Source organism: Daldinia vernicosa (genome assembly GCF_022497035.1).
Source record: "Daldinia vernicosa strain CBS 139.73 unplaced genomic scaffold F5Y00scaffold_54, whole genome shotgun sequence".
NCBI classification, from domain to species: Eukaryota; Fungi; Ascomycota; class Sordariomycetes; order Xylariales; family Hypoxylaceae; genus Daldinia; species Daldinia vernicosa.
Window position 1 is genome coordinate 211,399 of NW_025953970.1, and position 19,446 is coordinate 230,844.

At 47.5% G+C, this 19,446-nt stretch overlaps 8 protein-coding genes and 1 non-coding gene across 9 annotated transcripts; 4 read left to right on the forward strand and 5 right to left on the reverse strand.

The window, feature by feature from the left end:
- Nucleotides 1-194: 194 nt before the first annotated feature.
- F5Y00DRAFT_272813 (TATA element modulatory factor 1 TATA binding-domain-containing protein) lies at nt 195-2,899 on the forward strand (the record flags this gene model as incomplete). The annotated part of the gene is made up of 2 exons (XM_048013054.1): nt 195-1,805; nt 1,859-2,899. The coding sequence occupies 2 exons, from the start codon at nt 195-197 to the stop codon at nt 2,816-2,818; spliced, it is 2,571 nt and encodes an 856-aa protein (XP_047861563.1). The 3' UTR covers nt 2,819-2,899.
- Nucleotides 2,900-3,047: 148 nt separating this feature from the next.
- Nucleotides 3,048-4,176, reverse strand: F5Y00DRAFT_166266 (ankyrin repeat-containing domain protein). Its single transcript, XM_048004786.1, has 6 exons — nt 3,990-4,176; nt 3,894-3,919; nt 3,705-3,833; nt 3,524-3,626; nt 3,155-3,467; nt 3,048-3,089 (listed from the first exon to the last, which is right to left on the reverse strand). Exons 1-5 carry the CDS (start codon nt 4,042-4,044, stop codon nt 3,343-3,345), a joined length of 438 nt encoding a protein of 145 aa, XP_047861564.1. The 5' UTR covers nt 4,045-4,176; the 3' UTR covers nt 3,048-3,089; nt 3,155-3,342.
- A 181-nt stretch (nt 4,177-4,357) lies between these two features.
- Nucleotides 4,358-5,976, forward strand: F5Y00DRAFT_166293 (WD40 repeat-like protein). Its single transcript, XM_048004789.1, has one exon. The coding sequence runs from the start codon at nt 4,434-4,436 to the stop codon at nt 5,898-5,900; it is 1,467 nt and encodes a 488-aa protein (XP_047861565.1). The 5' UTR covers nt 4,358-4,433; the 3' UTR covers nt 5,901-5,976.
- Nucleotides 5,977-8,528, reverse strand: F5Y00DRAFT_166292 (P-loop containing nucleoside triphosphate hydrolase protein). The gene is made up of 3 exons (XM_048004788.1): nt 8,013-8,528; nt 7,508-7,950; nt 5,977-7,436 (listed from the first exon to the last, which is right to left on the reverse strand). The coding sequence occupies exons 1-3, from the start codon at nt 8,370-8,372 to the stop codon at nt 6,053-6,055; spliced, it is 2,187 nt and encodes a 728-aa protein (XP_047861566.1). The 5' UTR covers nt 8,373-8,528; the 3' UTR covers nt 5,977-6,052.
- A 972-nt stretch (nt 8,529-9,500) lies between these two features.
- F5Y00DRAFT_255207 (uncharacterized protein) lies at nt 9,501-11,266 on the forward strand (the record flags this gene model as incomplete). The annotated part of the gene is made up of 4 exons (XM_048010271.1): nt 9,501-9,731; nt 9,811-10,373; nt 10,433-10,714; nt 10,771-11,266. 4 exons carry the CDS (start codon nt 9,501-9,503, stop codon nt 11,264-11,266), a joined length of 1,572 nt encoding a protein of 523 aa, XP_047861567.1.
- Nucleotides 11,267-11,323: 57 nt separating this feature from the next.
- On the reverse strand, nt 11,324-12,332 carry F5Y00DRAFT_166299 (Prefoldin alpha subunit). The gene is made up of 5 exons (XM_048004790.1): nt 12,190-12,332; nt 11,927-12,094; nt 11,713-11,822; nt 11,536-11,653; nt 11,324-11,459 (listed from the first exon to the last, which is right to left on the reverse strand). Exons 1-5 carry the CDS (start codon nt 12,212-12,214, stop codon nt 11,410-11,412), a joined length of 471 nt encoding a protein of 156 aa, XP_047861568.1. The 5' UTR covers nt 12,215-12,332; the 3' UTR covers nt 11,324-11,409.
- Nucleotides 12,333-12,520: 188 nt separating this feature from the next.
- Nucleotides 12,521-15,575, reverse strand: F5Y00DRAFT_246050 (CTP synthase). The gene is made up of 12 exons (XM_048009078.1): nt 15,297-15,575; nt 15,235-15,239; nt 15,122-15,168; nt 14,996-15,051; nt 14,910-14,934; nt 14,759-14,856; nt 14,551-14,699; nt 14,487-14,494; nt 14,214-14,405; nt 13,846-14,161; nt 13,576-13,737; nt 12,521-13,431 (listed from the first exon to the last, which is right to left on the reverse strand). The coding sequence occupies exons 1-12, from the start codon at nt 15,347-15,349 to the stop codon at nt 12,788-12,790; spliced, it is 1,755 nt and encodes a 584-aa protein (XP_047861569.1). The 5' UTR covers nt 15,350-15,575; the 3' UTR covers nt 12,521-12,787.
- Nucleotides 15,576-15,779: 204 nt separating this feature from the next.
- Nucleotides 15,780-18,469, forward strand: F5Y00DRAFT_166367 (tRNA synthetases class II core domain (F)-domain-containing protein). Its single transcript, XM_048004791.1, has 9 exons — nt 15,780-16,316; nt 16,378-16,759; nt 16,817-16,895; nt 17,003-17,107; nt 17,179-17,454; nt 17,519-17,585; nt 17,699-17,731; nt 17,788-17,866; nt 17,950-18,469. Exons 1-9 carry the CDS (start codon nt 15,938-15,940, stop codon nt 18,098-18,100), a joined length of 1,551 nt encoding a protein of 516 aa, XP_047861570.1. The 5' UTR covers nt 15,780-15,937; the 3' UTR covers nt 18,101-18,469.
- Nucleotides 18,470-19,140: 671 nt separating this feature from the next.
- On the reverse strand, nt 19,141-19,224 carry F5Y00DRAFT_t136. Its single transcript has one exon. It is a non-coding gene; the product is annotated as a tRNA-Arg (tRNA).
- Between the last annotated feature and the right edge of the window lie 222 nt (nt 19,225-19,446).

Here is a 19,446-nt window from a genome sequence, read left to right on the forward strand (position 1 = left end):
CTCTTAGTAGAACGGTAGGACGGATCTAGGTTTCATCATCTCGTCGCCGTGACACGTCAGCAAGCAGCGCATAACGCTCTGTACAATGCGACGGCTTCCTTTCCGGGACTGCTTGGAAGATCGAACTACGTGCGACATAACCACTCGTTAAAGATTATCGTCCTAGTTGCAGCGTAGGCCCGAGAGCCTTAGATATGTCAGCTCCCCAGAAGTCGTCGAGATGGGGCTCCTTTTTGTCCCAGGCCGTCGCTGGCGTCGAAGCTCGCCTTGACAATATCCTCGCCGAAGAGGATGCGGCAAAGCAGTCATCACCGCAACGCCCGACCAGAACACCCTCGACGTCTTCCGGTACTACGACCAGCGTTCCAGCTCGGTCCACTACGCCTTCACGATCCTCTAACGATCGATTGCAAGAACGGCTAGCTCGAGCTGTCGCCGCCAGGAATGCCGCCCAAAAAGCCGATTCCTCGCCCGCTAGATTAAGTACCGAATCAGCTCCACCGACTCAGAGTCCCCGTACCAGCACTGATATTCCTTCTACAACATCCACGGTACAGTCTCCACCCAGCGCCGAGAAGACGGAAGACTCGAAAGATGATACAGCTAGCAAAGCGCCTGCTTCGTCTACATCAGGCGACGGGGCTTTTGTGAGTCCGCCGACTCCAGCAGTTGATGAGCAAGCTGCTGCAGGCGACTTACATGCCCCACCAAACCCCGATCGCGAAGTTCAGAATGGTGAGAAGTCCGAGCCACCGGCAATCGAAGTTGAGGACGAACTGCTGGGAACTAAAAACATCTCAGCATCTACGGCCCTATATGAGCAGCGCATTGCCGACCTAGAAAAAGCCTTGGAGGAGGCCAATGTGCAACACCAGGAAGAACTTCATAGCCATATTGAAAGAGTTGATGCTCTGCAGGCTAAACTACAATATTTAGCCCGACAAGCATCGGAGGCAGCAAGAATGGCTGCCGCTGCCGCGCCGGCGGGTAGCGCAGACAAAAAAGATGCCGAGAAGGACCAGCAGATTGCCCAGTTGATGGAGGAAGGGCAGAAACTGGCAAATACAGAACAGAAGCATAGGAGCATAATCAAAAAGTTAAGAGGCCAACTCGTCATGGTCGAGAAAGAGCTTAATGAACAGAAACTCTGGCGTCAGAAAACGGAGACGGAGTTCAGTGCTCTACGCAAAAAGCTTCACGATCAAGGCGATGTCGAGAAGGCGAATGCAGATTCACAAAAGCAAATAAGCCAACTGAGAAGAGATTTAGAAGTGCTAAAGGCTGAAATCTCCTTGAAAGATAGTACAATAGCCGAGCTCAAGGATCGGCTACAGGAGGAATCCGATCGAGCCAAGACATTGGCTGCTAAGGTGAACGATCAGCTACGAGAAGCGGGAGAGAAACATGTAAAGGAGCTTGAAGAAACGGTTGCGACGCTAGAGGTAGAGAAGAGTTTAATAGCCGACCGCGCAAAGTTACAAGCAACAGAACTACAAGAAAAGGCCGACAGGGCTGCAGAGCGGTTTCGTGCCTTAGAGTTAGAACTCAAAGGCGAAGTCCAGATCCTCGAGAGCAAATTAGAAGCCCTTCGAATTCGAGCCGAAGAAGCGTCAACAGGTGCTATAGGGGATGCGCAGGCGAAGCTACTCCGCCAGATAGAGACTCTTCAGACGCAGTATTCCATTGCCAGTGAGAATTGGCAAGGCATAGAGGCGTCTTTAATTGCAAAGACGGCGGCCTTGGAGAAGGAACGAGATGAAGCGTTACGACGCGAGTCGGAAATGAGGCGGAAAGCCCGGGAGACGGTAGGTGGTTCGCATCCTCTGGATCATCCGCAATCACTAACGCTTAGGATCAGGCTTCTCGAGCCAAACGCCAGGAAGAGGAGTTGGAAGAAGCAAGAAACCAACTACCCAGCGTGCAGCAAGACTTGTCCTCGCACCGGTCAGAAATCGAAGCCCTGCGCAGGCGGGCCGAAGAGGCGGAGGCTTCGTTAGCTGAAGCGAAGTCTGATTTCGAACGGCAGCGGTTGGCGTGGAAAGAAGAAAAAGCCGAGCGAACAGATCCAGACCGGCGGAACTGGCTAGAAGATATACCTACTGCTGCCTTCCGTAACATTAGTCGTCCAGAATCCCCTCTATTAACAGCGCCGCAGAGAACGTTCAGCGGCGAATTCTTAGGGCTGCAGAGTTATCCAACGAGACTGCGCAAGACCTCGGCACCTTCTAGTAATGGTGACCCGAGTCCTGGCGATCGGCCAGCATCGGCAAGGCGGCCATCAGGACAACCCCCTATGCGGTCGCCCATGTTCCCTTTCTCGTCGGTGCAGTCATCGGGGACGCCGCCATCCCTGTCCGGTGGCTTGGAGATATTAACTTCTCCATCAACTCATCCTGTGGATAGGGATGATGTTTTTGAAAACGAAACACCTGCATCCCCTCACAACGTATTGCAGGACATGATGTCGGTATCTACTATGACAGCAGGGCCGTCTGTGCAACTAGTCGAGAGGATGAGTGCTGTAGTCCGTCGATTAGAGAGCGAAAAGGTAGCAGCTAAGGAAGAGCTTGCCAGGATTTCAAGCCAACGAGACGAGGCTCGCGGAGAGATCGTCGTCTTGATGAAGGAGATCGAGGCCGAAAGGGGAGCCAAGAAGAAAGTGGAAGAACTGGAGAAGGAGGTGACACTGATCAACGAAAGGTACCAAACTACGCTAGAAATGCTCGGGGAAAAGAGCGAGCTAGTAGAGGAGTTACGTGCAGATGTGGAAGATGTCAAAGCCATGTATAGGGACCTCGTGGAACGCACAATTAAATAAGGAGGCAGCGACTCGCCTGGGCCTTATATTACGCCTGAATTAAATATTTTGGGGTATAAGACAGTAGAATACTATGAGCGGCGTAACCCAATCAATGGCAGATAGTCAACACTCATATGAACTAATTACAGGTCAATTCCCTCATTTTCTGCTCCCCGCTCAATGTACTTGCGAACCTCCTTGTCGGGTGCAAGATCTAACGCGAGATATCCGTCTGAATCTCGCTTGTCAAACTCAGCGCCAGCCTTGAGTAGGGCGACCGCGGTATCTCCTATATCCTGTCAGTTATGCCGTAGATGTGTTGTGGCTTATAATTCATTATAGAAGAAAACCAACCGTGACCTTCAGCAACCGCATGATGCAAAGCCGTGTACCCCGAGTTATCAGTCGCATTAAGCGGGCTTTTATTTTGTAACAGCAGGTTAACCATGGGAACCGAGCCAACGGCCGCCGCTCGGTGAATCGGATACTGGCCGCGCTTGTCCCTGACACGGGTGGAAGCCGGGGGCTTGTGATCTAGCAGCTTACGAGCTACGTCGAGGTTGCTCTTGGAAGCGACGAAGTGGAGAGCTGTCTGTGCTGGTATCAATAACCGGTCTATAAGTCCATTCAAACATCTTAGCCCTGCAACGCACCTGTCCGTTATTGTCTACCAGAATTAGCTTTTGAAATTTTGGATTTCAGGCTGTTAGGGGTAAGACTTACTCTTCTGGTTTACGTCGGCACCTCTTGAGAGGAGTAGCTCGACCACTGCGCCGCCATCTTTTACGCTCGCCGCGATCATCAAGGGGGTCCAGCCGCTGCCATCCTTAAGACGTGGTTAGTTATAAAGCTCTTGTCTCATGCCACATCATCATTAGCTTCACATAGCTATTCTATTACTCACTTCAACATCCGGATCGAAGTCTTTCTGTTGGGCCAACATCAACACTATGGGTTGGCTGTTCGCAGACGCAGCCCAGTGTATAGGGAGGCGGCCGTCGTCATCTTTGAGACGAGCGAGTTTTGGGTCTGCCTGTTGAGCTCCTTAGCTATACTAGAATCTCATGAGGATAGATTAAATCTACGAGCTTACGTTTAGTAAAGACTCGACGACGGTGACTAGCAGATGCGAGTTTCAGTTAACAGACGGCTTATAAATAGACTCGTTAATATAGAAGGGAAGCTTTACCTTTGCCCTCCCTCGCCGCAGCATGTATGGCATATCTCGACTGGTCGGAAGCCATGTCATATACACTGGGGATCACCTGAGATGAGTTCAGGTATAGCTTATAGTTATTCCACTTCGTTTGGTTTAAATGTTTGTTGAGGAGCAAACGAATATGGTTTCTCTTTGGTCTAGGCTCCTGAGGTACAGCGTCATTCACATCAAGCATCTGAAAGTATCCAAGTACCTTTAGTAAAGTCAATGGATATGTACATATTCACAAAACCAGAGATCATTCAACTAATGAGTTATACGGTGTACATCCAGTCTTATCGATAATGTGCTTGTTAACTTTGTACCTGGCTTAGATCCAATGCATCAATCATCCATCATCTATCTCTATTATTATTATTTTACTATTACTATTATCATCACTTACACAATAATACTTCATAGCTAGCCAACACAATGGAGGTCGGCACCCCCGATCTCAAATCTCTCGTGCTAGAGAATGCCCGACGCTCGAAATCTCTGTTCGCAGACCCATCAGCCCGCGAGTCGGCGCGCAAGAAAGTCAAGCTGACCGACGACGCGCTCGAACCCCAACGCGAGAAAAACGCTTTATCCCTCCGCCTCCACGCCGAATACCAATATGTGCGAGAACTACCTCCCGCTCTCGCCCAGAAGCAGGCGAGCGCTATGAGCGCCAGGAAGAAGGGCAAGAGACCAGCTGCGAACGAACCATCGGCCGCACCAGAAGACCAGAAGACACAGAAGCTGATCGAGGGCATCGCGCAATCCTCCTCGCCTAGCATAAATAGCCTCCCTTCAAACTCCAGTGCCCTAGTCCATCTGCAAAGACCTCCCGCTGCCGCTGCCGGTGCCGGTGCTGGTTCAAATACCACAACATCCCAATCCCTAAGCGTTGCCCGAGCGCAGGCTACGCATCAAGCCAAACCCGACTGGCACCCCCCATGGAAGCTCATGAGAGTAATTTCAGGCCATCTAGGCTGGGTGCGTGCCTTAGCCGTCGAACCGCACAACCAATGGTTTGCCAGCGGTGCCGGCGACCGCACCATCAAGATCTGGGATTTAGCAACAGGGAACCTGAGATTAACTCTAACGGGCCACATATCCACCGTGCGAGGCCTCGCCGTATCTCCTCGACATCCGTATCTATTCTCTTGTGGCGAGGACAAGATGGTGAAATGTTGGGACTTGGAAACGAACAAGGTGATTCGGCATTACCACGGCCACCTCAGTGGCGTGTATACCTTATCATTACACCCTACTCTCGATGTTCTAGTAACAGGTGGTCGAGACGGCGTAGCCCGCGTCTGGGATATGCGCACACGCAGCAACATCCACGTGCTCTCGGGACACAAGGGCACCGTAGCCGACCTCAAGTGTCAAGAAGCCGACCCGCAAGTCATAACCGCGTCCCTCGACTCCACCGTGCGCCTCTGGGACCTCGCCGCAGGCAAGACCATGGGCGTCCTCACACACCACAAAAAGGGCGTCCGCGCACTAGCCCTCCACCCCAGCGAATTCACTTTTGCGACAGGCAGCACCGGCAGCATTAAGCAGTGGAAGTGTCCCGAGGGCGCCTTCATGGGTAACTTTGAAGGGCACAATGCCATCATCAACTCCCTCGCCGTCAACGAGGACGTCCTGTTCTCCGGCGGCGATAACGGTTCCATGAGCTTCTGGGACTGGAAGACCGGCCACCGGTTCCAGGCTTTAGATTCTATTGCTCAGCCGGGGTCTCTGGACGCCGAGGCGGGTATCATGAGCTCGACGTTCGACCGCACGGGACTACGGCTTATTGTTGGTGAGGCAGATAAGACGATTAAGATATGGAAGCAGGATGAGAAGGCGACGCCGGAGACGCATCCGCTCGAGTGGAAGCCTACGCTGGGGAGACAAAAGTATTAATTAAATAGGAGTAAAAATTGCGTAATTTGTATCTTATTGCTCGCATTTGGGGGTGTTTTAGTATAGACATTCTGTGCCACGAAGGACGGAAACAGATGATAACTATTAGGGGTATTAACGCCGTAAATCTTGGTTTTGGTACTATCTGTACATTAGAATGCTATACCCAGCGCCCGAATCTCAGGGTCGTCTCGAAATGCAAGCTTGATCTCTTCATCGCCTACAGCAAGCCTAATCTTGCTCGGCCTTTCTGCTCTCTGACCTTCAAGGATGATGATGCCAGCACCAGTGAGATCAACCGCAGCGGTACTAATGCCTGCCGGTCTAGGGGGCTTTTGCTCCTTCTTTCGTGTGCTTATATCCACCTTGGAATCTCTATCCGTCGTATGTCTCAGTAAACCAACTCGGCGACTACTGGCATCTACTACCAGAGCTCGGTTCATCTCCTCCATCACATCGCCGTAGGTGCTATCGGGCAAACCTGTCCGCTCGTTCCTCACTAGTAGGGATGCGAGAATTAACTTGGAAGCAAACGGAAGCGCTCGTAGGTATTGCTGCAAGGGGCTTGTGGTTGCTTCGTTGATCGCCCGCTTAACTGTCGCTATCGTGACTTTACCCCTCGAGCTCTTTGTTCTGTCTGCTTCGCCCGTTTTTGCCTTTGCTCTCTTACTTGGAGTTCCCGGGTCAGGGTCCGAGCCCTTGACGTCAGCTTCAGCTAGCTCAACAGCTCGCCGGCAGATATCGAGAGCGCGCCGCGCATCGCCACTCACAGCAGCGACTTTGCGGCTAGCGAACTGAACGGCATCTGGTTCGACGATGTTACCCGGAACACCCTCAAGCCGCGACTGGATAATCTTCATAAGTTGTTCGTGGTTGTAGCCCGGGAATGTGATACGTGTCAAACCCAGGCGACTACTAATTTTGTTGCTAAGCGTTCTCTCCGGCAAGTCCATCGTGTTAGCCACTGCAAGCACAATAAGTCGCGAGTGTCTCAGCCCAGGCCAGTTGAAAAAGTTATACATGACGCTTTGGTTCTTAGTAACGAGTTGGTCGAGCTCATCCATCAGGACAACACAAGGGATTCGTCGAGGGCTCGGGTTGTTAAACTCTCGCTCGAGGAGATCCAGTGCCTGGCTCGGACTGACTCGCTGCCCCTTCAAAGCTTCCCAGAGGAGGGAGTACGACTGGTGCGGGTCGGTTATCTTCATACCATTGATTTCGACGAAGATGAAGTCATCTAACTCGTCAGACCGCACTGCTTCGTCTAGCTTTGACACCACCTCTCGTACCGTAGCCGTCTTCCCCGTCCCTGGAGTTCCAGAAATGTATATACAAGCGCCAGAGCCATCAGTAATAGCAGCCTCGAGATGCGAGTATACTAAAGAGAACTCGGATTCTCGGCAAGGTAAGCTAGTTGGTACCGATGCAACGTGCAACTGAGCTCTTGCAATCTGGAAAGGGGAAGATTGGTGGTGGCTTGGAGAAAGTATTCGAGTGGCGAGCGGTGTGAATTCCAATGCCTTCTTCACCACAACTCTAGCATTCTAGGTTAATAACGCTTGATCCCAATCTTGGGGACGTGACGGACTAAGCGTCCAAGTACTTACCTGCGGTTGGAAGGTGTCACGACCTGTTTTGTTTTCTGCCTCTTTCTCGGCGTAGTGACAGGTCGGGGGGCGCCATCATCAGAAGGACAATCCTCGTCTCGGTCTGGCTGGGTAGCCACATAATCCGTTTCTCGGGCAGATACATCATGATTGCGCCGCTTCCTTGTCGATCTCGTCCCGCTCCGTACCAATTCTAGCAGGTCATCCACATCTCCTTCTCTGCCGGGATAGACATCTTCCCAAACAAACTCTTCTGTGTACGTCGCAGTCCTCGTATTGCATCCTCTCTTGCAAATAAAGGTCTTGTTGTAGCCTGGCGAGTTACGGGGGACCTTACCACTGGGATATTCCTTCTGAAACTTCTTCTGGGACATGACCACGGCTCTGCCGTTGATAGAAGCTAATGGATTGACATCAGTAGATGGTGTGATGTATAATTCATTCTAAGCTCGGTACAATTAGCAAGGGAAGCAGGGAAGCGTATGGATTAATAGCAAATACCAACCGGTAGGAAATCGGTTCTCTTCCGATCGCTATTTCGGATCTCTTTCTCAGTAGAGAACCACAGAAAATTAGCTGCCTTATCTCCATCCTCGTCGGCCTCGCGGAATTCGGCAACTATGGCAACCCAGGCTTCATTGGAGCCTTCTGCCTTTAATAGAACACAATCACCAACGTAGCATTCAAAGGTGCCCATGCGAGCGCCCACTATGCTATGATGTGCATTCCTCTTCCTCTTGGTAGGGGATCCAGATGACTGGGCTTCCCGATAAATCCACTCCCAGGGATGATCATCAACGCCCAACTCATCATCCGAGTCATCTCTCGCGACCCCCTTAATGACGTTGGAAGAGCGGCGAACCATCTGGAATTACTAATTTAAATTAAAAGGATAAAATGAGGATTAATTATTGTAAGTTTTAGTTGGGAAACGCTCAAGAAGTCTTGATTGTTCAATCGAGCAACTGATTAATTGGTGGACATATGATAAAAAAATAAAACAAACGTCGATAGATGGTCTTGTAAGTGGACAGTGGACAGCGGACAGCGGTAACTTGCAGATAAAACGCGGTTTCGCGTGTAAGAGAGATTCGCGCAATCACGTGACCTATTAGTCCAATTAATTAAACTGATTAGATAGAGCCTTGCTACTCAGTCTACGCCGACAATATACGAAGTAGTAAAAATTATATGAATCCTCATTAATACGTATTGAGTAGATTAAAAACAATACAGAAGCACTTAACTATCAACTACATAGTTAAGTAGATATTTCTGTATTGTTTGCCTAGGCAGGTACATAGGTAGCTCTTTGCCTTATACACTACGGGGCGGATACTTGCATGTGCTACAGCATCATGTAATAGGGGTACACACATGACAACACCTACATGTACCTAATATTGTAATCAAGTAGGTGCCGCCTACTTATAGAGCCCTAGGCAACTACGGAAACTATAGCAACTACCGATTCCTGCCACTTTATATTTTAACCACAATGTCGGCATTTCAAAGACATAAACTTGTCTACGTCTTTATATTCCATCGCCCAACTATTCTAACCAGTTCCCTAGAGCCTGAAGCCCACAAAGTCCATAACGTATCTATAGAAGCTGTGTCTTATAATCTTAATACAAATTCAACTTCATAGCTTTATGCTTTCATGTCTTTTCTTCTTTTGAATTTAGAAACCTAATACCGGAACATACATCCATCTATATACGCTGCAATTCACAATGGAGTCCTTGATAGACCTGTATGTGTCTTTCTTACCTTGCATAAATAATCGTCTTAGATCCACGGACGAGACTAACTTGTGAATTGTCCTGTCCTCAATAGTCCTGACCCGTCGAAGGACGTTGATCGTGGCGGTAATCCGGCATCTTCTTTGGACTTATTTCTTCAAGTGTCAGACAATGAGGAAGCTGCACTCCAATACTTACCAGTTCTTCATCCCGATGCCTACAACCATTGTACCTACGAACCCTCTGCCATGCTGTACCCACCCGAGGCAACTGGTAACACCTCAAAAGCAGATGCCAACACCACTAAGATGGATGGCACCTGCTCAAACATTGGCACCCCCAACGCTCAGCTGGCACCTACTGAAATAACTACCCAGGCAGACACGTCAAGTCTCAAAGAAGAATCCAAGCCCATCATCAGCCTGCGAACGTCATCCAAAAGTGCGCACAGCATGGCGAATCCTACCGAGAAAGTGAAGGTTTGTCACCCCCTCGACAGCTTTCGCTTGTATGAAAATGATAATAGCTAATACTGTGTTTCTTTTTGGAAAATCTCAGGTCAACTTCGTCATTTCTCACGCTCCAGAAGTAGCTTCCGGGGTGATCGAGGCCGTATACAAAGAACTGAGCCGAGCCAACGATGACAATCTTGAACTTTGTAAGACCCCTCAAGGCTCGTACATGAGAATCAACGGTCTTGCCAAGAACATCAACGAGTACATCAACTTGGCACAGGATGTGGCTGCGGACTTGATCTCCAACGAGTCCATCGGAGGATCTAATGTTTTCATGGAACCTCCTGCCGAAATCGATAGCGCTACTCAGGTCCTTCTACACACCAACCCTGTATCCGGCGAAGTGCGACCGATTCTACAGCCAGGACAAGATGCTGTTGCCGGTCTGCAACTTCTGGAGACTCCTGAGACGTACAAGGCGAAACTGAACGATTATCTCTACAAGTCGCTGATCAAAGCCGGTCGTCTCAAGTTGTCGTTGACCCTGAGAGTTTACCTAGGCCAATTCATGTTGCGAAAGTACCCGAAGGGTAAGGAGGTGTATGGATACAACGACTTCCGTACCATGTTGAAGAATCCTCGAGCCTCTGGATGGCTGAAGAACTGGTAAACACTCAAGCCTTGAAAATCCATAAAATTAGCCAGTATCACTAATGACTGAATAGGATCGGTGACGAGACACTGGCTAAAAGAGTCCTAGATTTTGTCAGGAACAGCACAAACGGTCCGTTCCAACCTACTGGCAACCAGGCGGTCGTAGCAGCAGATGTCCTACCGCAATATTCTCTCGAGATGCGCTCTGAGGGGACCAAATTTGATGTACCGATCAAGAAGAGAACCAGCGGAAGGTCGAGAGGCACGGTCGCTTGTCAGCTCTACCGCGTGACTTCGAGTACACTCGATGCCAACCCTGCCGAGGCTAATGTTTATAACTTGAGCCTTGGAAAGTAAGTCTACTAATAATAATAAATTGGTATGATATACAATCTGACGCCATTACCAGGAACCTTGACTGGCAATTAGAAGGCATCGAAGAGGACAAGGGCGCAAAGACGTTCCCAGAAGTTACCCAGTACTTAAGATCAGCCAAGGCCGAACTATCAAACTCGGAGCGACCACACGACCTTAACGTCTATCCCAGCGTCAAGCTGGAGCCCTTCGTCTCGGTAGAGAGCAAAATCAAGTATGTAGCGGTCAAGACAATCTATCAATTCAGATGGAAGGCCACAACGTACATTGTCGAGATTGCAGTCAACCACCGATGGGACAGCATCCCTGCCATGAGAGCCAAGGCAGTGCCGAAGATGGAACTTGGAATCAGCATCTTTGGAGAAGGCTGGGATTCGGAAGAGGATGTGGTTGGAAACGTCTGGGGCGACGAGTTGCAGTATCTACTTGAAGGTCCGCGAGGTGAAACGACGCCAAAGGGCCCTGACAGGGTTGACCATTTCCTACAGACAATTGGTGACATTCGCGGCGCCTTGGAGCACCTCTTCTAGGCTTGCCATTTCAAGTTCAGGCCATAAGTTATGATATGAAGGATGTATCAAAACAGCCCTTACTTGTTGATTGTTTGGCGCTGGGACTTTGATGTTTGTTAAGAGCTATGATCCACCGAGGATATCTCACAGCTCTTGACCGTTTACGATGGTGCTGTCTGCTGCGCTCCGCCAACCATTTTTTGCCTCAAAACTAATAGTTTCGCAAGTCGCATTAGCTACTAAAACGGAGAGAAACCCCAGATTAGGATGTATAGAGTTAATAATACCTTCTTCGACAACCCGTACGTTGTTGGTTTTACCCTGCACAATCGCTTCTAGATCCTTTATACTTGCTCCTAACTCGCCCACCTTGTTCTCGTAGAAATCCGCCGCTGATTTAATATCCTATATGCCCGTGTCAACACATTCGTAGTCCTGATATTCATGTTACACGTGGTTCTCACCTTCTCGACATAGAAGCCGGTGCCAATGTCGACGACAACGTGGGACGCGTCTGCGAGTGTCCCGCGCACGTAGAGGGAGTTGGTAAGGGGGACGAGGATCGAGTTATTTTCTATAATGTATTAGATTTGTAATTCAAGTTCGCTTTCTCCTCATAGCTGGTATAAGCCGAGCAATAGCAATAGCAATAGCAATTAATAGTAACGGTAGACATACCCCGTAGAGCAGGCGACTTATTCTTATCCTGGACGCAGCGCAGACATTCGCGAAACTTGGACTGGGCGGCGTGGAGCTGGGTGAAGGACGACGTCAGATGCTCGAGTTCCTCGTCGAGTTGCTTTTTCACCTGGCTGAGCTGCTGGGCGCTCAGGGTGTCGAGGTTGACTGTTGGTTTGGAGATGGAGGGGTTAGTCGATTAATATTATCTGCTTGGAGAAGATGAAAATGAAGTGAAGACATATGAGTGGAAATGAACATACTCGTTTCGCTGTTACCGCTGGCCATTTTGTATTCTACGCTCTAATGCCAATTGCCTTGTGGAAAATATAAAATTATAAGTTCGGGTCGGTTGAATAGAGGTGAGCTTAACTTTGTGTAAATTGAAGATGTAGTGGGGGGAATGAATGATTATACGATTAGGTACATACGCAGTACTGTTGTGTAGTTATGTACTATGTAGTTATACGACGGGCGAAAGTGGAGCTTCTTTGATAGACGTGCATGTTACCTAGGTAGGTATTAAAAAAGTAAATTTTTCAAGTTACAACACTTAATTATTAACACATCTTCATTATAATCAAAATTTCATATTTTTTTTCTCTGTGGTTTCTTTTAGTATATATCTATATATGTAAACTAGGCAAACACATCGAACCCAGATTGCGCAGTAGTCCCTTTAGTCTGAAATAACCATCCGCTCTAGCTCCATAGCTGGACGTCAAGTAAAATATGATCCTTGTTTCTCTCTAGGTGTTTACCTCCCATTAACAAGAATGAGTCTGACAAGACTTGCCTCGCATGCATTCCAGCCTATGCTATCCATTACGAAGAAAATATGATCCTCTATCATCTGCAGAATCAAAAATGAACGCTTTCCTCCGCGCCATTGACAAGACCGTTAGTTTGCTTCTTCTGTTGTCGTATCTCCTGGATAACCTGGTCGAGGCAGCCTGTGCTGGCAGCCATAAAACCGAGGTACGTAGGCGACGGAGCGAGAACGCGAGATGTAAACTCGGGGTGGGCCTGGACACCAACGAAAAAGGGATGATCTTTCAGCTCGACCACTTCCATTCGCTTGCCTGATTCATCCTTTCCAACGAAGTTGAGCCCGGCCTTCTCGAGCTCCTCGATGTAATCAGGGTTAACTTCATAGCGGTGTCTGTGTCGCTCTTCCATAACGGTCGAGTCTCCGTACAAAGCCCGAAGCTTACTCCACTCGCTCCCGGATTGGAAATGTGTTGCTTTTGTACCGAGTCGCATTGTGCCGCCCATTATCTCTTTTGACCCTTCTGGCATGAAGATGACAACACGATGTTCGGCGTTGGCATCGAATTCTTCCGAGGTAGCACCCTTGTAGCCACACAAATTCTGAGCGGCTTCTATAACGGCGACCTGCATTCCGAGGCAGATTCCCAGGTAAGGGATCTTACATTCGCGTGCCCATTTTGCAGCCTTAACCATCCCTGCTACGCCTCTACCACCGAATCCTCCTGGACAGATGCCTGTTTTGAATTAGCCAGTAGCACATTAAAAGCGCCCGGAAATATTTCGATAGCTCAAGGCCTACTTTCCAAGCAGCCACTATATTATGATATTGTGTGTTATGGCTCTCTTGTGATGGGGATGACGAATGTGAAACTACTTACAGCCAGAAGCAACAGTAAGTTGTGACCAGGCCTTATGATATATGGTGGGGTCGCTCTTCAAAGTAGCATCCTCAAGATGCTCTGCATCAATCCAGCACAAATTTAGCTTGCGGTTGCATCGCATTGCCGAATGCTCTAGAGCCTTGATTACAGAGAGGTAACCTAAACATTTCATGTTAGTTTTCGCTATTCTAGGGATAATATACATCTTGAAACAAACGACACCTGTGATTTAATAGTCAGAGTCGTAAATGAATTGGCGATACTTACTATCGGGAAGTGCGATATATTTACCGACCAAAGCAATTATTACCGGCTCTAGGTACGGCTTTGTCACGACAGTCTCCTTCCATAATTTCCACAAGCCTTCGCCTTTACTGACCAAGGTCGGGGGGATTGATAGTTGGTCTAACATCAAGGCCTCGCGTAGACGGTGAAGTAAGCCCTGTTCTTCGAGAAGCAGTGGTACTTGATAAATAGTCTCGATATCCCGAACGGTAACAACCTGCTTGAATTCGACCTGGCAGCTTCGGGCAATCTTTTGGGTCGTAGCTTCGTCGAGAGCGCGCTCGCAGCGGCAGGCAATCTAGAGATGTTCTTAGTTGCCAATATCATAGAATACCCCTTTTGGTACTAACTAGGTCTGGTATTAAACCGGCGCTTCGCATCTGTTTGATAGCATGTTGTGTGGGCTTGGTCTTCTCCTCGCCGTGGATAATGGGCACGTAAGAGACATGTATGTTGACCAGGTTTCCTTTGCCAACCTTATATCTGAACTGAGTCAATGCTTCAACGAAGGGCATGCTCTCAATGTCGCCAACAGTACCACCCTATTATGAGCCAATTAGATCCGTAAAATCAAAAAGCCAGTTGCGCAGCTAAATGATAATAAACGCATTGCAAAAACGTACTAATTCAACTATAAACCAATATCAATTAGTGCCTGGTAACTCGCTAGGGGACATGAATACATACTGATACAGATGTCGGGTTCTTCGCCACTATCATCAACAGGTATCCTCGCTACGCGCTGAATCCAGTCCTGAATGGCATCTGTGATGTGAGGTACAACCTGGACTGTGCGACCTATGTAGTCACCCTTCCGTTCCCGTTCGATTACGGCTCTTCGAGTGAATTAGTATAAGGTAGAAATAACATAAAATGACAGGCCAGTGTGACGAACTTGTAGATCTTGCCGGTTGTGATGTTGTTCTCATTGGTGAGATTGAGGTTCAAATAGCGCTCATAGTTTCCGAGATCAAGATCAGATTCGCCTCCGTCCTGGTTTCTATTAGCATGCCAATAACGAAACAACGCCGAAAGTTAGATTTCACCTTTAGAACAAAGCACTCTCCATGCCTTCAAAAATCGATTACTGTTAGTACTGCAATATACCTATTACCTTAGGTATCTCACCTACTCGAGTGGACCCAATGTACCAGCGTCTACATTCAAATATGGATCAATTTTAATTGCCTAAGCCACAATACCTAATGAGCATATGATCGTTAAACGACACGGAAAGGTGCATTTTCATAGCTCATACCGTGACCTTAAGACCAGTCGTCTTAAGCAGAAGCCCAGACGAGGAAGCTTAGGAAAGTTAGCAGAGCCAGAAAAGTATAAGTGATTTATTTCTCGCTGCTATACCTATTATGCCTATTGAATAATCAAGTTAGCAGCTGAAGCAAGCAGTAAACAGGAGTGAAAAAGAACAACAAATACCTTTGCCAATGCCGCTGATGACACCCCCGCTGACTAGCACATACTTCATCTTGCTAACTTGCCGCGAAAGCTTGGAAAACGCGTAGGCGTAGACGTAGACGTACACCACCGGTGTCGATTCAGGTAGGGCTACCTCTTATAAAACGATGCTTGAATAATATACCTAATCAAAGTAAGGGTGATTGCTGGGAATGGAAATAAAAATATAATTATTTGGAAGTTTTGCGCCGAGTCCGACTCTGCAGCAGGCAGAATAATTATAATTAAAAAAAAAAGTTTATCTACGTTGCCTGCTAAACAAGCTTTCCGACAAGTACCCCTCTATCGATAAGAGAACTTTGTTCTTTTTTATTCAGGTTAGGCAGGCGGTAAAAGATTGACGCATGTACATGCCGGAACGTACCGGTACCTAGTGTACGTACCTGATGGAGGGGCATGGTTAGACCCTGGCTTCTCTTCTCTCGGTGGGGGGAGGGGGAGGGGTGTTCCTAAGTCGCGAAACAATTAATTCGTAGCATCAAATGTGACTCAGGCTCACACCAACTTCATATAGCATACGGGAACTTCAAATTTTCGCACTTCCTACTACCAGGACACAACTCATGAAAACGTAACAACACTAATTCTCAATTTGAGCATGGCATCCTCGACAACAAGCCCCCCGTCGGGGGATCTCACCTCCCGCATTCTTCAGTCCCTCGACCAGACCTCGCCGCTCCTCTCATCCGAAGCCTTTCCGGATGCGGGCTTCGTCGAAGTAAAGGCCGCCCTAGACCGATTAGCTTCCCGTGATATGGTGGCCTACGATACAATAGAACGAGAAGAAGCTATATTAGAGCCTGAGGGCGAGCAGATTGCTGCCAATGGCAGTCACGAAGCCCGCGTATTCGATGCTTTACGCTCTGCCGTTGACGGCCTAACCGTGCAAGACCTAGAGAAGACCATAGGTGACAAGAATGTTGTTAAGATTGGCCAGGGCAAGGCGTTCAAGGAGAAATGGATATCGAAAACGAAGGGTACGCATACAGATATTATTCCTACCAAGCTGGTGCGGCTAACTAACTGGTATGGACGCAGATGGCAAGTTCAAGGCCGTGCAAGAATCCATACAAGATGTTACCAAGGAGCAAATGTTAACCATTAAGGCGACACGAACATACCCTGACGCTAAACTACTTGCCGATTTGAAGAAGCGAAAACTTATCAAGATGCAAAAGATTATCAGCTTCAAAATTCATAAGGGCACCAAGTTCGCCCTGAAGATCCCCGAAGAAGCAACAGACTTAACTGCCGACATGATAAGTACGGGGTCGTGGAAGACTGCTACATTTAAGCCGTATAACTTCAAGGCTTCAGGAGCAGACCAACGGTCGGGTGCATTGCATCCACTCAGCAAAGTTCGCGCCGAGTTCAGACAGATTTTCTTTGAGATGGGATTCGAGGAGATGCCCACCGATAAGTAGGTACTTCCCAACGGTAGAAGAGTCGCTCAGGCTAACATGGGCTTTCTCTCCAGGTTTGTCGAGTCGGGTTTCTGGAACTTCGACGCCCTTTATGTGCCACAGCAACATCCAGCGCGTGACTTACAAGACACTGTATGCGACCACCTTGTTTTCCACCATCGTATATTAGAGAATATTCGATATATACTTTGGACCTCCTCTCCCTATTCTTAATAGCTCCTAATATTACCTTGGAATAGTTCTATATTTCCGACCCTGCCACAGCCGATAAGCCTCGAGAAACATCGCCCGATGACAAGAAAGACTACAACGCTTACTGGGAGAACGTGAAGGCGGTTCATCAAGTACGTATCTTCTATATAATTCCAGTTAGCCCCTCTAAACATTCGGGAGATTACTAATTTATGGGACATAGGACGGCAAATATGGTTCGATCGGCTACCGATACCCCTGGTCAGGCGACGAGTCACTACGACTAGTACTACGTACTCACACGACAGCTATCAGCGCAAATATGCTTCATAAACTAGCAGCTAGAAAAGGCACCGACGGTCGCCCACCTCCGGCACGCTACTTCTCCATCGATAGGGTGTTCCGAAATGAGAGTGTTGATGCAACGCATCTTGCGGAGTTCCATCAGGTCGAGGGTGTCATAGCTGACGCAGATTTGACTCTGGGTGGGCTCATGGAGGTGAGAATCTATGCTTATTGACTAGCTATAACTACAGAGCGAACCTATGACTGACTTGTTTTAGTTCATGGACATCTTCTTTGGCAAGATGGGTATCACTGATCTCAAGTATAAGCCCGCCTACAACCCTTGTGCGTACTCCTTCAGTTCTACCTTGTCCCTATTTTTGAATGAGGCCCTGGATTTCATTCCGACGTTTCCATGAAATCAGGTGTATATTTACTTTCTGCTGACATTTACTTAGATACCGAACCTAGCATGGAAATATTCTCCTATCGTACGTATCCCACAAAAATTCGTACTATTTCACTAGATACTAACATGTTATAACAGACAAGGGCCTAGGAAAGCTTATTGAAATAGGGAACAGCGGAATGTTCCGGCCCGAAATGCTCGAAGCTATGGGATTCCCGTACGTATCATACCCTCTATTTGTTTTGCTACTTTCTTGAGCTTCCATCTTCATTCTTGATAAAATTCTTACTTTGATTGTAGCCCGGATACACGCGTGTACGGCTGGGGTCTGTCCTTAGAAAGGCCTACGATGATCAAATATGGAATCTCAAATATTCGCGAACTTCTAGGCCACAAGGTAGATTTGAAGTTCGTACAGAGTAGTCCCGCTGTACGTTTAGATAAAGATTAGAGGGAAGAGCTGTGTATTTTCCCAACGGAAAGAAACCTACCGATAGCAGAGCCAATAACCCCCACTAGTATCTGGAGAGACTTCGTAGTACGCACCGTACTCTTTCCTGGACTGGGACAAGACATGCTCTCAAGGAGGATATCTGCTTTAGCTAAGCTTCTTGATGTAAATATAACAGACGTGTAGGAGTTAAATCTGCCAGTAGCTACATATGAGCAGTTGAAGTATTCCCGATCAATGTAGAAGATATATACTGCTCATGTGTAAAAAACTTCACTTCGCTATTGCTGCATTTACGTCGTGCTTAGGATATAATAAAGAGGCACTGTTTCTGTCACAGCTTTCGCCCTGATGTTCTATAGCGCAGGCCATAAACGAAGCCGATCTTTCTAGAAAGACATTGCAGGCCGAAAGTCTGTAGGAAGTTTGTTACATAAGGATGGGCTTTGCCCAGTTCTTGCTTATTACATATGTGGGCTCTAATAACTATAGCTAAACCAGACCGTTAACTGAGCATGAAAGAACAACTCAACTCTAAGCTCTAGTAGTACAGATAAAATGCGTAATGTTTTGCTACTTTGAAAAACTACCATTAACACATTTTATCGATACCTATGATGAGAATAGCATTCTCGCTATAGCAGAGTCTGTCACAAGTAATGAAATAGATAGAACGTTCACATAATTGGGTGCCAAGAAGTCGGCAGTAGTAGTTTCCAACCAAATCCTGGCCTCGATCATACGCATGGGAGGTGACTAGGGAAATCTGAGACACTGTAAAGAGAAACTTGGGAGATAAACATAGGATGCAAAAATATGAGATTTAATGAAGCGACAACGGGGCGAGAGCACTGACACACGGTCAAGACTATGTCGGCAAAGACATGTGCATAAGAGGTTAAAATGGTGGACAGCCCAGAGACGTTCATACTTATGCTCAAAATCTTATGGATGAATGCGTGGAACTTCAAAAAGGTTCACAAAAATGGAATGCAAACAGAGAGGTGGTTATGAAAAAAAAAGAAAAGTGTGACGTGATAAGCCCAACGTGGGGCTCGAACCCACAGCCTCTGGATATCGTTTAATAATAGAAGTCCAGTGCTCTACCATTGAGCTAGCTGGGCCTTAGGCTACCGTGACAATTGCGGAGATAAAGCACATTATATTTAAGACTACCGGTGACACTTACGTAAGCTTAACCGTTATACCTTAAATAATATTAATAAATTAAACATAATCGGTTTATTTTATTTATTTTATTTATTTTATTTATTTTATTTATTTTATTTATTTTATTTATTTTATTTATTTTATTTATTTTATTTATTTTATTTATTTTATTTATA

Coding starts and splice junctions, on each gene's coding strand:
- F5Y00DRAFT_166292 (XM_048004788.1), bottom strand. CDS start 8,372: ATGGTTCGCCGCTCTTCCAACGTCATTAAGGGGGTCGCGAGAGATGAC. Junction 7,951..8,012: donor AGAGAACCGATTTCCTACCG/GTTGGTATTTGC, acceptor TACCGAGCTTAG/AATGAATTATACATCACACC. Junction 7,437..7,507: donor GTGACACCTTCCAACCGCAG/GTAAGTACTTGG, acceptor CTAGAATGCTAG/AGTTGTGGTGAAGAAGGCAT.
- F5Y00DRAFT_166293 (XM_048004789.1), top strand. CDS start 4,434: ATGGAGGTCGGCACCCCCGATCTCAAATCTCTCGTGCTAGAGAATGCC.
- F5Y00DRAFT_166367 (XM_048004791.1), top strand. CDS start 15,938: ATGGCATCCTCGACAACAAGCCCCCCGTCGGGGGATCTCACCTCCCGC. Junction 17,108..17,178: donor ACGTGAAGGCGGTTCATCAA/GTACGTATCTTC, acceptor TATGGGACATAG/GACGGCAAATATGGTTCGAT. Junction 17,455..17,518: donor CTCTGGGTGGGCTCATGGAG/GTGAGAATCTAT, acceptor GACTTGTTTTAG/TTCATGGACATCTTCTTTGG.
- F5Y00DRAFT_166299 (XM_048004790.1), bottom strand. CDS start 12,214: ATGGCCAGCGGTAACAGCGAAACGA. Junction 11,823..11,926: donor TAAGTCGCCTGCTCTACGGG/GTATGTCTACCG, acceptor AATACATTATAG/AAAATAACTCGATCCTCGTC. Junction 11,460..11,535: donor CGTACGGGTTGTCGAAGAAG/GTATTATTAACT, acceptor CGAAACTATTAG/TTTTGAGGCAAAAAATGGTT.
- F5Y00DRAFT_166266 (XM_048004786.1), bottom strand. CDS start 4,044: ATGGCTTCCGACCAGTCGAGATATGCCATACATGCTGCGGCGAGGGAG. Junction 3,834..3,893: donor TCGTCGAGTCTTTACTAAAC/GTAAGCTCGTAG, acceptor GGAGCTCAACAG/GCAGACCCAAAACTCGCTCG. Junction 3,468..3,523: donor TGCCGACGTAAACCAGAAGA/GTAAGTCTTACC, acceptor TAATTCTGGTAG/ACAATAACGGACAGGTGCGT.
- F5Y00DRAFT_246050 (XM_048009078.1), bottom strand. CDS start 15,349: ATGAAGTATGTGCTAGTCAGCGGGGGTGTCATCAGCGGCATTGGCAAA. Junction 15,052..15,121: donor CGACTGGTCTTAAGGTCACG/GTATGAGCTATG, acceptor ATTGTGGCTTAG/GCAATTAAAATTGATCCATA. Junction 14,935..14,995: donor GGTACATTGGGTCCACTCGA/GTAGGTGAGATA, acceptor CGATTTTTGAAG/GCATGGAGAGTGCTTTGTTC.